The sequence below is a fragment of the Leptopilina boulardi genome, unplaced genomic scaffold (assembly GCF_019393585.1).
Source record: "Leptopilina boulardi isolate dan_hultmark-lab unplaced genomic scaffold, ZJU_Lbou_2.1 LbouV2_305, whole genome shotgun sequence".
NCBI classification, from domain to species: Eukaryota; Metazoa; Arthropoda; class Insecta; order Hymenoptera; family Figitidae; genus Leptopilina; species Leptopilina boulardi.
The window spans coordinates 692,302-707,974 of NW_026137869.1; the positions used below are offsets into that span (position 1 = coordinate 692,302).

At 29.5% G+C, this 15,673-nt stretch overlaps 1 protein-coding gene across 2 annotated transcripts in view; it reads left to right on the forward strand.

Moving 5' to 3' along the window:
• LOC127283059 (uncharacterized) overlaps window positions 1–15,427 on the forward strand; it is a 31,050-nt gene extending 15,623 nt beyond the window's left edge. Inside the window, exons 3-6 of one of the 2 annotated variants that reach the window (XM_051307718.1) lie at window positions 510–754; window positions 13,404–13,553; window positions 13,877–14,014; window positions 14,594–15,427. In XM_051307718.1, the coding sequence (XP_051163675.1) occupies window positions 510–754; window positions 13,404–13,553; window positions 13,877–14,014; window positions 14,594–14,803 (743 nt within the window). In that variant the 3' untranslated portion in view covers window positions 14,804–15,427. Of the gene's footprint in view, window positions 1–494; window positions 755–13,403; window positions 13,554–13,876; window positions 14,015–14,593 lie in introns of both variants that reach the window. The other variant, XM_051307717.1, reaches the window with a different exon arrangement.
• Window positions 15,428–15,673: the final 246 nt, after the last annotated feature.

The window sequence follows — 15,673 nt, forward strand, 5'->3', positions numbered from 1 at the left end:
AACGATAATGTAGATTTGATTGTCTAAATCTCATTGATTCAAAAAAGTCAGAAATTGTCGAAATGGAAAAACTTGAACGTTCAAAAACTAGTTTATTTTTCTTTTTTTCTCAAAAACCTCTCTTTTGAAAAAAAAACTATTTGATTTCAATTTTCTTTTCACTTAAAACATTTCTTTTATTGTTGAATTTTTTTCTTTTTCTGCACCTCATTATTTTTCCAATCAAAAACTATTTTATGATTGAAGTTTCATCTTCTTCGATTGAAAATATTTCGTTTCTTTCATATTTGAAAAAATTATCCTTCTTTTATTCAATGTTTAATTTTATTAAAAAAAATATTTTATTTTAAAAATTCTTTTTTAAAAATAATATATATATACTATATTTAAATAGTATTTTATTTTTAAGACAGTATTTTGTTTTTAAAAATAAGTATTTTATTTATTAGTTGCTTTTGAAAGACAGTAGTTCTTTCTAATCAAATTAAGATTAGTTCTGTTTGTTATAGGGCTAGCCAGCCTTCTATTTGCCTTCCTCGTCATATCGGTGAACGGCGCTCCAATGAGCCTTGGGGAGAAAAGGATGACTTCACAGGAAAAGTGGCGGTCACCTTGTGGTGAAGCTGGTCAATCATCTGTAGACTATGAGGGCGATCAGGACGTAGAACAAATAAGTGACAAACAACTTATGGTTCAAATTTCCATGCAAGCAAGAACGGCCCTATTGCATGCCGAACTCTTTTTAGGAACTTATGTAAGTATCCTTTTTGTTTAACAACAATTTTTTTGAAAATATTTAAAAACATTTTTAATATTTTTAAAAATAATTTTTAAATATTTAAAAAAGAAATGATTAATTTTAAAATTATTTCAACTAACAAAGAAAGGGAGAGAAATAATATTAGTAATGAGAAGAGGGAGATCGGATGAACGGAAGAATGGTGCGGTATTTCCGGTGAGACAACTCTCAAAGTAGATAAGATATACAATATGCGTAAAATTATCATAAGCTTATCAAAAATGTGAAATTAAATAATTGCTATTAATACAAATTCAATTTGCTTCCTAGGAAGTATTTTTCTTTTTTTTTTGGTACTATTTCAAAAAATTTCTAATTCTTGCAGACATTTAATGATCGCATATAATAATCATTCATCTTTTTTTTTTCGAAAAAAAAAATAGTTTGCCTGATTATAAGACACGGTGGTGTCGGCGCTTTTGTGTATATATATTCGTGACCCGAGAAACGCTCATAAAGACCAAAAAGTATATATATATATATATAAGAGAGGAGACTCTTTGCGTGCGTGGTCACCGGAAATGGATGAATGTTCTCTTGATGTGTCCTTTCTCTCACTCTTTCAACCTTTTGCAAGTGTGGACACATTCGAACACACGCTTGTTAATCTGACGTATATCTATCAATGCGAGGCCCGCGACGTCCTTACCTGCGCGACTGATAGATCGTTGGAACACCCACGGAATTACTAATTCAATTAAGTTTTGATCTGCCGTCAACTGGAATATAAGCTGGGTCGTGCTTTTTTTTGATATTCATTTGTTTCATTAAATTGACGAATTAGTGAAAATGGCATTTTTTTTTTTTATTTCGAAAAGTATAATCGAATTTTTACTAATTCGAACTTTTTAATAGTCAGGCAAATGAAATTTTTACTAATTCGAACTTTTCAACTGTCAAATAACCGATTATTTGAAAATTCGAACATTTTTTGACAGTCAGAAAATCAAAAATTTGAAAATTCAAACACTTTTAACAGTCAGATAATCGAATATTTGATAATTCGAACTTTTAATCGGACAAAACATCGAATATTTGAAAATTCGAACTTTTTGGCAGTCAGATAATTAAATACTTGAAAATTCGAACTTTTTAACAGTCAAAAAATCGAACATTTGATAATACGAACTTTTTAATAGTCAGATAATCAAATTTTTACTAATTCGAACTTTTTAATGGTCAGGCAAATGGAATTTTTACTTATTCGAACTTTTCAACTGTCAAATAACCGATTATTTGAAGATTCGAACTATTTAACAGTCAGAAATTGAAAATTTGAAAATTCGCACATTTTTTGACAGTCAGAAAATCAAAAATTTTAAAATTCAAACACTTTTAACAGTCAGATAATCGAATATTTGATCATTCGAACTTTTAATCGGACAAAACATCAAATATTTGGAAATTCAAACTTTTTGGCAGTCAGATAATGAAATACTTGAAAATTCGAACTGTTTAACAGTTAAAAAATCGAATATTTGAAAATTCAAACTTTTTAATAGTCAAAAAATCGAAAATTTGAAAATTCTAACTTTTTAACAGTCTGAAAATCGAAAATTTGAAAATTCGAACACTTTTAACAGTCAGATAATCGAATATTTGATAATTCGAACTTTTAATCGGACAAAACATCGAATATTTGAAAATTCGAACTTTTTGGCAGTCAGATAATGAAATACTTGAAAATTCGAACTGTTTAACAGTCAAAAAATCGAATATTTGAAAATTCAAACTTTTTAATAGTCAGAAAATCGAAAATTTGAAAATTCGAACTTTTTAATAGTCAGATAATCGAATTTTTACTAATTCGAACTTTTTAATAGTCAGGCAAATGGAATTTTTACTAATTCGAACGTTTCAACTGTCAAATAACCGATTATTTTAAAATTCGAACTTTTTAACAGTCAGAAAATCGAAAATTTGAAAATTCGAACACTTTTAACAGTCAGATAATCAAATAATTCAAAATTCGTCTTTCTTAATAGTAAAAAAAATCGAATATTTGAAAATTCGAACTTTTTAATATTCGGATAATCCAATTTTTACTAATTCGGACTTTTTAATAGTCAGGCAATAGAATTTTTACTAATTCGAACGTTTCAACTGTCAAATAACCGATTATTTGAAATTTCGAACTTGTTAACAGTCAAAAAATCAAATATTTGAAAATTCAAACTTTTTAATAGTCAGAAAATCAAAAATTTGAAAATTCAAACACTTTTAACAGTCAGAAAATCAAAAATTTGAAAATTCAAACACTTTTAACAGTCAGAAAATCGAAAATTTGAAAATTCAAACACTTTTAACAGTCAAATAATCGAATAATTGAAAATTCGTCTTTCTTAATAGTAAAAAAAATCGAATACTTAAAAATTCGAACTTTTTAATAGTCAGATAGTCGAATTTTTAATAATTCGAACTTGTAAACTGTCAAATAACTGATTATTTGAAAATTCGAACTTTTTAACAGTCAGAAAATCGAAAATTTGAAAATTCGAACATTTTTTGACAGTCAGAAAATCAAAAATTTGAAAATTCGAACACTCTTAACAGTCAGATAATCGAATAAATAAAAATTCGTCCTTCTTAATAGTAAAAGTAATCGAATATTTGAAAATTCGAACTTTTCAAACATTCGAACCTTTTAACAGTTAGATAATCGAATATTTGAAAATCTCCACTTTAGGATATCCGAACTTTTACACATTTCTAATCTGTTAAAATAATAAACATCCTATATTCGAACTTTTTGCGATCAATTTTTTAAGGATTCTAGAAAAAATTACTTTATCCTTTCAAGAAATTTTTTTTTTTTTTTGAAATTATGATATATATCCCTCGTGTTTTCGGAAAGAATAACAGTTATTATTGTTATTATTATCATCTACGTGAATTTGCGAATATAATTCCCCTTGTTCTCATTTTGCAACATGGATCATCGCTTTTCATTTCTTTCATTCTTTTTTTTTTTTTTTTTTTTTTTAAAAAAAAGAAACAATTTTACCGCTTAAAAAAAGTTTTTATGTAAATATTTTGTACAAGAAACATAGATTACATCGTGGGATCATTTGCCTAGATAGGGTAATATGGTTTTTGTGTATATAAGCAAAAGCATTTTGGGTCTAGTCACGCATTAAGCAAAATTTCATCCATATAATTATGATGGAAAAGCATACTCTCACGTAGAATGAGACGTTTTCAGAATATTCAATGATCATTATAGATATCTTTCATTTATGTATATATTTAGTCATTTTGGACCACGTGGAAGTTGACTTTTATCAATTTCAATATCAACAAATGAGTAAAAAAAATAAATTAAAAAAAAAATTTTAATCAAACAATATATATTTTTCATTTTCTGAAAATAATATAATTCTGATATAATCAATCATGCTTTTTATAATTTTATAATTATTATTGTCAAGGACATTCTAACTTCGATCAATAATTAATGTTCAAGGTTCTTATTAAAGTGGACGAGACAGAAAGTGAAACCGCAGATTCAAATATGCGGTTAAAGATGAAATTTTAACTTTTGCCTTTGTTTTTTTTTTGGGGCTATAATAAAGTGTTTCTTTTGTTGTCTCATATTTCAATATATAAAAATAAATCTATTTTTTTAGTAGTATTTTTTGGTTCTCAAATTTTTTTTCATAAAAAGAAAATATTTTTCTTCAAAATAAAATTTTCTGCGTTTTTTTTTTTTTGATCTACTTTTGTAGGGAAGGGGGGGAAGATCTTCACTTTCGCGACGATTTTAATATTGAGGGCAGCATGAAAAAAAGAAGAACATTTATATTTTGTTTCAAGGTTATTATATTATAATTTCCCAAGAGCTCGAAAAAAAAAGATTGAGTGACGCACAACATTCGTAGGAAAGTAAAAATGTCATTCTTTCTCTAAAAAAAAGCAGTTGACATTTTTAACTGTAAATGTACGTGACACTATTTCTTATCAGACAAAACAATATTGAGAATTGTATATATATATATATGAAATTGCCGTGGGATTTTTTTGCACCTTAGAATTTTTTTTAAAACAAATTCTCAAATCCTATTTTAACGAGGCAGCATTCATTGTTTGTTATATCATCATAATGAAGATACTCGAGATGACTGTTTTCTAACTCAGCGGAAATTTGCAAAACTCCCTTTTCGAGTGTATCATTTAATGTATGAGAAAATGGATTTCAGTTGGGAATAGAAAAATTCCACTAAAAAAAAAAAAAAAATCAAACTATAAACCATGATCTTGATGACTCGAGGGTATTTTGAAGTGCAAGCGACACAGGTGTGCGCCGTTGACTGATATTAACTCTTATAAAGGCGACACACTGTCTGCAGGTCCAATGACGTCATCATTTAAGTCTATCGTTTTCGTTCTTGAAACAAAGACAGACTTATTGAAGAGAGAGAGAGAGAGAGAGAGAGAGAGAGAAATTCTGATAAGTTCGAAAAATCTCTCAACAAGAATCTTTGATTATTTTTAATTTTAGAATCACTTCAAAATTGATAAAATCTGCAATGAAAAAAATTTAGTTATTTCAATCTGTTACTTCAATAAACTGTATTTAAATTAATTTCTGCTCTTTAAATCTAAATTAGTAAAAAATTTTAATTCTCACTTTTTTGAATTAGTTAAAATTTTTCTTAGAACTTAGAAAATGTATTTAATATTTTAATTGACAATATTAAGGAAATAAAATTGAAAGTAATTTTGACAAATAAATCCATGATCACATTGAATTGAATGGAATGTATTAACAAGTGTCTGATGCTATTATAAGCAAAGGGCAATCGTAAAATATCGGAAGCGTAGGATTCCAATAAATCAGAATCGGAAGCTGCCCCTCCTTGGCACTTACCAACATTGAAGCATCTCCTGCATAATAAAACGTAGACCGGATACGATTCACGACAGAGTATTAATTCACCTTGATGACTATACATATATATATATATTCTTTTAATCATCGCATTTCTCAAAAATAAATTTTTTTCTCAATAAACAGTTCGAAAATGAACCATTAATTTTTCAATATTTAAATAAATCTGTATTTTATATTATAGTTTTCAAATTTTTTTGTATTAGTTGCGAGGGAAATTTTTTTTCTGGTACCAATACTGGTACCAATACTTGTACCATACTAGTACCAATACCTCTACCATACTGGTACCAATACCTGTATCATCATTGGTACCAATACCTGTACCATACTGTTACCAATACTGGTATCAATATCTGTACCATATTGGTATCAATATCTGTACCATACTGGTACCAGTACTGGTACTAATACCTGTACCATACTGGTGCCAATACCTGTACCATACTGGTACCAATACTGGTACTAATACCTGTACCATACTGGTATCAATACCTGTACCATACTGATACCAATACTGGTACTAATACATGTATCATACTGGTACCAATACTGGTATTAATACCTGTACCAATACCTGTGCCATACTGGTGCCAATACTGGTATCATCATTGGTACCAATACCTGTAACATACTGGTACCAATACTGGTATTAATACATGTATCATACTGGTACCAATACTGGTATTAATACCTGTACCAATACCTGTACCATACTGGTGCCAATACTGGTATCAATACCTGTACCATACTGGTACCAATACTGGTACTAATACCTCTACCTTACTGGTACCAGGACTGGTACCAATACCTGTACCAATACTGGTACTAATACCTGTACCATACTGGTATCAATACCTGTACCATACTGATACCAATACTGGTACTAATAACTGTACCATACTTGTACCAATACTGGTACTAATACCTCTACCATACTGGTACCATGACTGGTACCAATACCTGTATCATAATTGGTACCAATACCTGTAACATACTGGTACCAATACTGGTATTAATACATGTATCATACTGGTACCAATACTGGTATTAATACCTGTACCAATACCTGTACCATACTGGTGCCAATACTGGTATCAATACCTGTACCATACTGGTACCAATACTGGTACTAATACCTCTACCTTACTGGTACCAGGACTGGTACCAATACCTGTATCATACTGGTACCAATACTGGTACTAATACCTGTACCATACTGGTATCAATACCTGTACCATACTGATACCAATACTGGTACTAATAACTGTACCATACTTGTACCAATACTGGTACTAATACCTCTACCATACTGGTACCATGACTGGTACCAATACCTGTATCATCATTGGTACCAATACCTGTAACATACTGGTACCAATACTGGTATTAATACATGTATCATACTGGTACCAATACTGGTATTAATACCTGTACCAATACCTGTACCATACTGGTGCCAATACTGGTATCAATACCTGTACCATACTGGTACCAATACCAGTACTATACTGGTACCAATACTGGTAACAATACTGGTACTTATACCTCTACCATACTTGTACGAATACCTGTATCATTACTAGTACCAATACTGTTACTACTACCTGTACCATACTTGTACCATACTGGTACCAATACCTGTATTTTTACTGGTACCAATACTGGTTCTAATACCTGTATCATTGATAACTCACCTTGATGACTATATATATATATATATATATATATATTCTTTTTGGATCATCGCATTTCTCAAAAATGAATTTTTTTGTCAAAGTAATGTTCGAAAATGAACAATTAATTTTCCCATATATTTGAATAAATCTGCATTTTATTAGTTTCCAATTTTTGTTATTAGTTGCGAGGGAAAATTTTTTTTTTTTTTTTTTTTTTGAAAAGAATCCCCGTGAAATTGAAATTGTAAAAACTTGTATAATAAATATATCGAAAGCGACGCGAAAACATAAAGAAAGAAACCAGAGAGAGATATATATATATATAGAGGAGGAAAAAGAGGAGGCTAATTGATTTTGACGGGTCCTTCACTATACTCGGTTACCTACGATCCAGCCTACTTCCTGCCAACATCGGTCGACTCTCAAGCACCAACTTGTTTTACGATTATATTTCTCTGTGTGGTCAAGGAAAAAAAGAAGGACAGAAAAGAAGTGCGAGGAAGATTTTTTACGAGGTATAAAACTGGTCTGGGTCCCTTAAATTCTCTCTTTCTCTTTCTATATATCTATATAGCTAACAATATCACTATATATATATAATATTAATCCGCGTCTATAACCTCTTCAACTAATCATCATAAAATTAAAAAAAAAATTCATCCAATCCTTTCATGAAGAATTAAGAAATTGTTAAAATTATCATCATTCTATTATGAATCTCTAGGTATATCAATTTTAAATCGAAATTAATTGACATGGAAAAAGTATTTTATTTTCTATTTCTGTCATTTTTAATATATTCCCAGAGTTACCAGACAAGTACTGCGCCAGTAGTCAATTTTTGATAGGGGTTCAAAAATCAAATTATTTTCTCTCTTAATCATGAAATTAAAAAAAAATTTACACAAATAAAATTGTTTCCGTAAAATTGTATATATATTTAAAAATTAATATATATATATATATATATATATATATATACCGTTTTATGTGTGTATTTATTTAAAAAATTGCTAATTCAAACACATCGTAAATCCATACATAATAAGTGGTTATAATATACGTTGTGTGTCGGAAACACCAAAGAGAAATCGGATTGGATCTTATTAATAAGTAAATGCTTATGATGTAAGGTCAAACGAATGACCACACAGCGGTACTTTTGGCTCTCTATACGCAATGTAGAGAGAAAAAAAAAGGTTAACAACACGAACGAATTCTGTCTTTGGGTGTTTCACAATAAGTTAGAGGAGGTAGATGAACAGATTATTATCCATCATCAAACAGGTTTGATAAAAGACGAAATACCGAATGAATATATATATATATATATATAGCAAAAAGAAGGCACGCGTGCGAAAAGAAGCTACTACTATACTTAGTCAATCTTATAAATGTATACAAGGGTCTTATATATATATAGAAATCCCAGTAGAAAAGACATATAAGCACTAATCAAATTATACTTTATAATTGGAAACAAGAGGAGGTCGTTGTCCAACAGGAAATAAAAAGAAGACTGTTTTTTTTTAAATTAATTAACATGATTTTAATTGCACATTTCAATTAAGCTGAAAAATTGTTCGATTATGTTTACTCTTTTTTTAAATTTATTATCACTTATATAGTAGCCAATTCTGATTTGTTTGATTTATTTATAAGAATATATTTTCTATAAATTTAATAGTTTTCATTAATTGTCATTCTGATTAATAGTCGTTCTGATCAATAGTAGTTTTGATTAATAGTCATTCTGATCAATAGTAGTTTTGATTAATAGTCATTCTGAACAATAGTAGTTTTGATTAATAGTAGTTTGTTCTTTCTGAATGACTATTAATCGAAGTTTTCAGTAGCCTTCTTTAAAAACTACTAGTAATTGCAGCTAATGCTACTAGAAACTACTATTAATTGAAGTTATAAACTACATTCTTTCGAAACTACTATTAGTTGAAGCTAACACTACTAAAAACTACTATTAATTGAAGCTATAAACTACATTCTTTCGAAACTACTATTAATTGCAGTTAAGAATATAAAAAACTACTATTAGTTGAAGAAACACTACTAGAAACTACTATTAGTTGAAGCTAACACTACTAGAAACTACTATTAATTGAAATATAATCTACATTATTTCGAAACTACTATTAGTTAAAGCTAACACTACTAGAAACTACTATTAATTGAAGCTATAAACTACATTCTTTCGAAACTACTATTAGTTGAAGCTAACACTACTAGAAACTACTATTAATTGAAGCTATAAACTACATTCTTTCGAAACTACTATTAATTGCAGTTTAGAATATAAAAAACTACTGTTAGTTGAAGCTAACACTACTACAAACTACTATTAATTGAAGATATAAACTACATTCTTTCGAAACTACTATTAGTTGAAGCTAAAACTACTAAAACTACTGTTAATTGAAGCTAACATTACTAAAAACTACTATTAAATGAAGCTATAAACTACATTATTTTGAAACTACTATTAATTGCAGCTATCACTAAAAGGTACTATTGGAAATTGAAACTACCGAAATAAAAAACTACCATTAATTGGAACTAACACTACTAGTAGCTACTATTAATTGAAGCTACAAAATACATTTTTCGAAACTAATGTTAATTGCAGCTAACACTATAAGAAACTACTAGAAATTGAAGCTATACAATTTATTCTTTTAAACTAACACTATTAGAAACTACTAATATTTGAAGCTATAAACTACTTTCCTTTGGAACTACTAATAATTGAAGTTATAATTTTCTGTTTGCAACTAATATTAATTGAAGTTATAAACTACATTTTTTTAAAAACTACTATTAATTAAAGATAAATATTCTGAACTACAGATTAAACTAAACCTATCACTGATAAAATCGATAATTGAAGCTTATAAATTGCAGTTAATTACCATATTTGACTCTAGTATAAAGAAATATTAATTGTTTTACAGAAGAAGCATTATTAATTTTTTTTTTTGTCTTTTTAAGAATAGTGATGTGAATCATCATTTGGTGCATTTTAGTGGAACAAATGAAGAAAAAAAGGAAGAGAGAGAGAGAGAGAGATGAAACAAGACACTTAACATTGACGCGTCGATTTTGTTGCTCAATGTAAACAAGAACATTCTTGAAGTCATTTTCCCATGTTAAATATTAAATATGATGAAATAATAATACCCCTATATACATGAGGATAGGTAGGCAGGCGTAAGTACGTTGTTTTAAAAACAGAATTGATATCAAAAGAGAAAATATTTAACTTCCATTTGATGCGAGACGATACTTTAGTGTCTTGGTTGGGAGTCTTTAGAAGTCGTTGACAGCATATTTCTCAGGGTTTGGTCTCTCTCTCTCTCTTTCTCTTTCTTTTTAACTTGCACGGTAGAAGCAATATATATATATATATATATTCATTATCATAATCTGAGTCTGCGAGAGTGGTGTGCAGTCGGAGTAGTATCGCAACTTGATTATTGCCATTCCTACAGCATGATAAGCATACATATATATATATATACTCGAGTACGATGCGATGATCCCCGTGGGCCAGCTGGTCAAGAAAGTTACTTGGAGAACCAGAGCCGCGAGGTCATATGGACCAGGGATTTTAGTCGGAAGTATATTGTCGATATCTCGTCTTACATCCGTTCATTCCTTGAGTGCATCGTTGCAGATGTCTTCGTGTTTTAATGACTCTCTCTCTCTCTCTTTCTTTCTCTCGTGTCTTTTAACGAAATTTATATACATACTCTTTAAATCTGCACTCGGAAAAAAGTTTTGTTTAAACTAAATATACCGTTTTTTGTAATAATGCAATTAATTTTGGTTATTTTAATCAAAATTTGCCTAATTCAAATGAAAATTTATTTGATTTAAATAAACATTTGGTTTACTGTAATAAATTTTTCGAATGAAGAAAGAATTTGGTTGAACCAAATAAACATTTGGTTAATTCAATATTTTTGAAAACTACTAAAAAGAATATATTTTCAATCAAAAATTGACTACTTGTACCAATACTGGTACGAATATCTGTATCATACTGGTACCATACCTATACCATATTGGTACCACCACTGGTACCAATACCTGTACAATACTGGTACCTACACCTGTATCATTACTGGTACCAAAAGCTTCAAAATACTGGCACCATTACTGGTACCACTACTGGTACCACTATTGGTACCACATTACTGTACCATACTGGTACTAATACTGGTACTAATACCTGTACCATACTAGTACCAATACCTGTAACATACTGGTACCAATACTGATATCAATACCTGTACCATACTGGTACTAATACCTCTACCATACTGGTACCAATACCTGTATCATTATTGCTAAAAATACTGGTACCAATTCCTGTACCATATTGGTACCAATAATGGTACCAATACCTGTCACATACTAGTACCAATACTGGTATCAATACCTGTACCATACTAGTACCAATACTGGTACTAATACCTCTACCATACTGGTACCAATACCTGTACTAATACTGTAACATACTGGTACCAATACTGTTACCATCACCTGTACCACACTGGTACCAATACCTGTATTATTAGTGGTACCAATACCTGTACCATACTGATACCAATACATGCACAATACTGGTACCAATACCTGTATCATTACTGGTACCAGTAGCTTTAAAAATACTGGTACCACTACTGATACCATCACCTGTATCATTCCTGTATCATTACTGGTACCAGAGTGGCACATGTGTTGGTATGTGTTGGTACCAGTAGTGGTAATAGTAGTGGTACTAGTATTGGTACCAGTATTGTACGGGTGTTGGTTTCAGTAATAATACAGGTAATGGTGCCAGTATTGTACAGGTGTTGGTACCAGTAATAATACAGGTGTTGGTACCACTAATAATACAGTTATTGGTACCAGTATGATACAGGTATTGGTACCAGTATGTTACAGGTATTATTAATAATAGCGCGATTAAAATAACTGCGCCTCTTCATTTTTAAAGAATTTTTTATTCTAACCGCAAATAATATTCGAGGAAGGGTAAATCAAATGTAATGAATAATAATTAAAAAACGTTATTACGAATTCGCGCATTAAACACGTGTGATATAAGCTTACTGTTTTCTTATCGTTCTTATATATTATATACTCGACATTCAAAAGGCCAATGCATTTTACAGGACGCGTGCTACATCAACCACATTGCGGGCATGTTTCCAAGTAGCCGTAATTGTCACATAATAGGCGCCAGAATTACATTCATGTTTCACGTGAACAAATGGAGATCCCTTTTGATTATATTTATACATATATTGTGTTAGTCACGGATTTTTGATGGACGGTCATTTATATATTGTATTGTATGCGGTTTATTATAATATATACCAATTTTCTCTTCTCTCATTCAGCGCAAGAGATATATAAATTATGAGTAAGCGTGCGCCACTCACGTGCCATAATTTTACAATTACTTTTTTTCCCCTTTACTATTTCTTAATAAAAAATCGTTTTTGACAATTTTTTTTTAACCATTATTATTTTTCGTACGAAAAAAGTAAAAATGAGAAATTTTTTACTTGCATTTATTTGGGATACATTTTTTTTTTTTTTTTCATTTGAAAAAATTATTTTTGTTAGAAAATAATTTTGAAAATCCTCAAATACCCAAAGAGAGCTACTGTTATAAATTGATGCTCAATTATTTGAAATTGCTTTTGTAGATATCAAGTAGCGATTTTCAATCTTGAACCTCAGTCAAGATTGCTGTGGCGTGTTTCTTTTTTCTTTTGATAAGAATGAAGTATTTGTTATGATTAAAACAGAAGGCGCCTCTCTCTGCGTAGACAATACATTGGATATATTATATATCTTCACTATATTCAACCCCATTTGAAATATACTATTGAAATATAATATTGTATAATTTGTATAGTTAAAAAAATCAACAGTAGCAAATTTTATATGTAGAAAAAAATTTATTGTTTTGTAAAATAAAATTTTTTCCTTTTTTTTTTTGTTACAGGTAAAGCTTACATTTAACAGCGATCTAGAGACAATGCAATCAGAATGGAAAAAGAGTCGCTATGATTGGCTACCCTCTTTTAATGAAATTCCAAAACACTTTAAAGAAGTAATGGAACAAAAGTACCTGGACCAATTCGATGTTCGTCTGGTAAATTTTTTTTTCTTTTCTCAATTTTTACACTCAGAGAAATGGTATATTTGTCTCGGAGCCTACTAACTCATTTATTTGTTGCAAATATATTTTATTTCATTGAAATAAAAAATTTATTTGAGGCAAAGAAAAATTTATTTCTGACAAATAAAACTTTTATTTACGCCAAATAAATAAGTTAGTAGGCTCTGAGACAAATATACGTTTATTTAACTCAAATATATTTTATTTGGTTCAAATAAATCATTTCTCTGCGTGTACACAAAAAAGTAATATAATAATAAATAAATAAAAAAAAATGTCTTTTTTTTTTGTTGCAGCTTGACACTATTTTGTTAAATATATACGAGTATATGCAAAAATTTGCAGTGGGTCTAGAGCAAATTGTCTGGGATCAGGAATATTATAACGGAAGATTCCAAGAGGAGTTCAAACAGACCGAATTAAATCTCGGAGCGGTGAGTGTTCTTATATATATAAATTTTGAGTGCAATTTTTTTTTTCCAAGAGAGATTTACGAAGCAAAAGAGAGGCACAACTTTCACAATAGAATATTAGTTTTTTTTTTTAAAACAACTATTGTTTCAAATAATAATAATAAAAGATAAATTTTTTTTTATGGCCAACCTCAAGATGAGGGTATTAAAATCTCGCGACTAAAGAAGCGTGATTTTATTATAGGTCATTATTTTGTGTTACGCATTTTAATCGATTTTTGCTTCTATCGTTTGTTCTCACTCACCTTTTTCTTATTTGCCGTCAATGGTCAGCTTTTTTTTTTTTTTTATTACCTGAAACAAAAAGTATTTATTATTAATTTTTTATCTTTCCTTGTGGCGCAATCAATAGTTTTCTCGATTTTCATGACTATTAAATTCTATTTCTAGTTTCATTTTTATTCTCATATAAAAATATAGTTTTGCAATATATTTCCTTATTGTTTAATATAAAAAAAAAAAAAAAAAAAAAAAATTAGAAGGGAAAATTTTTTATGAACCCAGATTAAATAAAGAGAATTTTTATTTTTTATTTTTCAGGTTCTGTGTATGCTGCAAACAGCCCTTGTTGAGAGAGCAGTCACATTTAAACAGGACGTATCGCCAGCAATAATGAATCATGAATATCGAAAAATGACAGCCGAGACGTATCGAAATTTACGTGATTTTCTCATTTTTCGAGACTACGTGAATGGACTCGAATTCATTCTACAGGTGTTTGATCATTTACAATCGAAATTAACATCCTGAGGTCAACAAGGCGAAAGCTGGCGCAGGGTATCGAGGCGACGATTCATCAATTTCAGAAAATCCGGATAAATCCATGAGTTGTGAAATAAGAAGAAAATATAATTTTCCTCTCGTGAATTTTGCAAAACAACATTTTTTTTCCCCAGGGACACACTTGCAATATTTTCATATTATCCTTCCTCCCCCCTCTTGATTAATATATATAACAGAAAAAAAAAGAAATTTTATTTCTTCTTAAAAATAAAATTTTCTTTTTTTTTTTTTTTTAGTCAAAATATTGAATAATGGACAAAGAAAACATGATCAACAAACAAAAATTTCGCACATGTCCAGAAAAATTATTTTTCAATCAAGATGAATCGTGAAGCTAATCATTTTTCTCAAAAAAAAAATATGAGGAAGTGTATTGCACTCGACTCTTATCTTGTCATTGATAACGAAAAAAAAAAATTAGAAAAACTGCGACGATGAGTGAAAGAAGAAATTTGAAGATTATGTTCACTTCATTTTGATACCATTTGGATGGTATTAAGGAAAAAGTTTAAAAAAAAAAATTTCCATTTTTCAATGATATATTGCTTAACGTATAGTGGATTTTGACCGAGGAATGACGTGGCTTCGAGTCAAGATATGGATTCTTCATTTTATTATTATTTGAAGATGAAAAGAAGACGAGGGAGACAAAGAGCAAGAGGAAAAGAGAGTCGCCCGAAACAAGCCCGCCGCCGGCTTTCGCCGCCGTCGCCAAGTCATTTCAAATGTAGCTGACATCTTCGCACACCTGTATTTTTTTTCCAACACACACACATAAATACGTACAAAATAAAAAAAAAGCCACCTTATGTGAATATATAAAAGGAAAAACGAAAT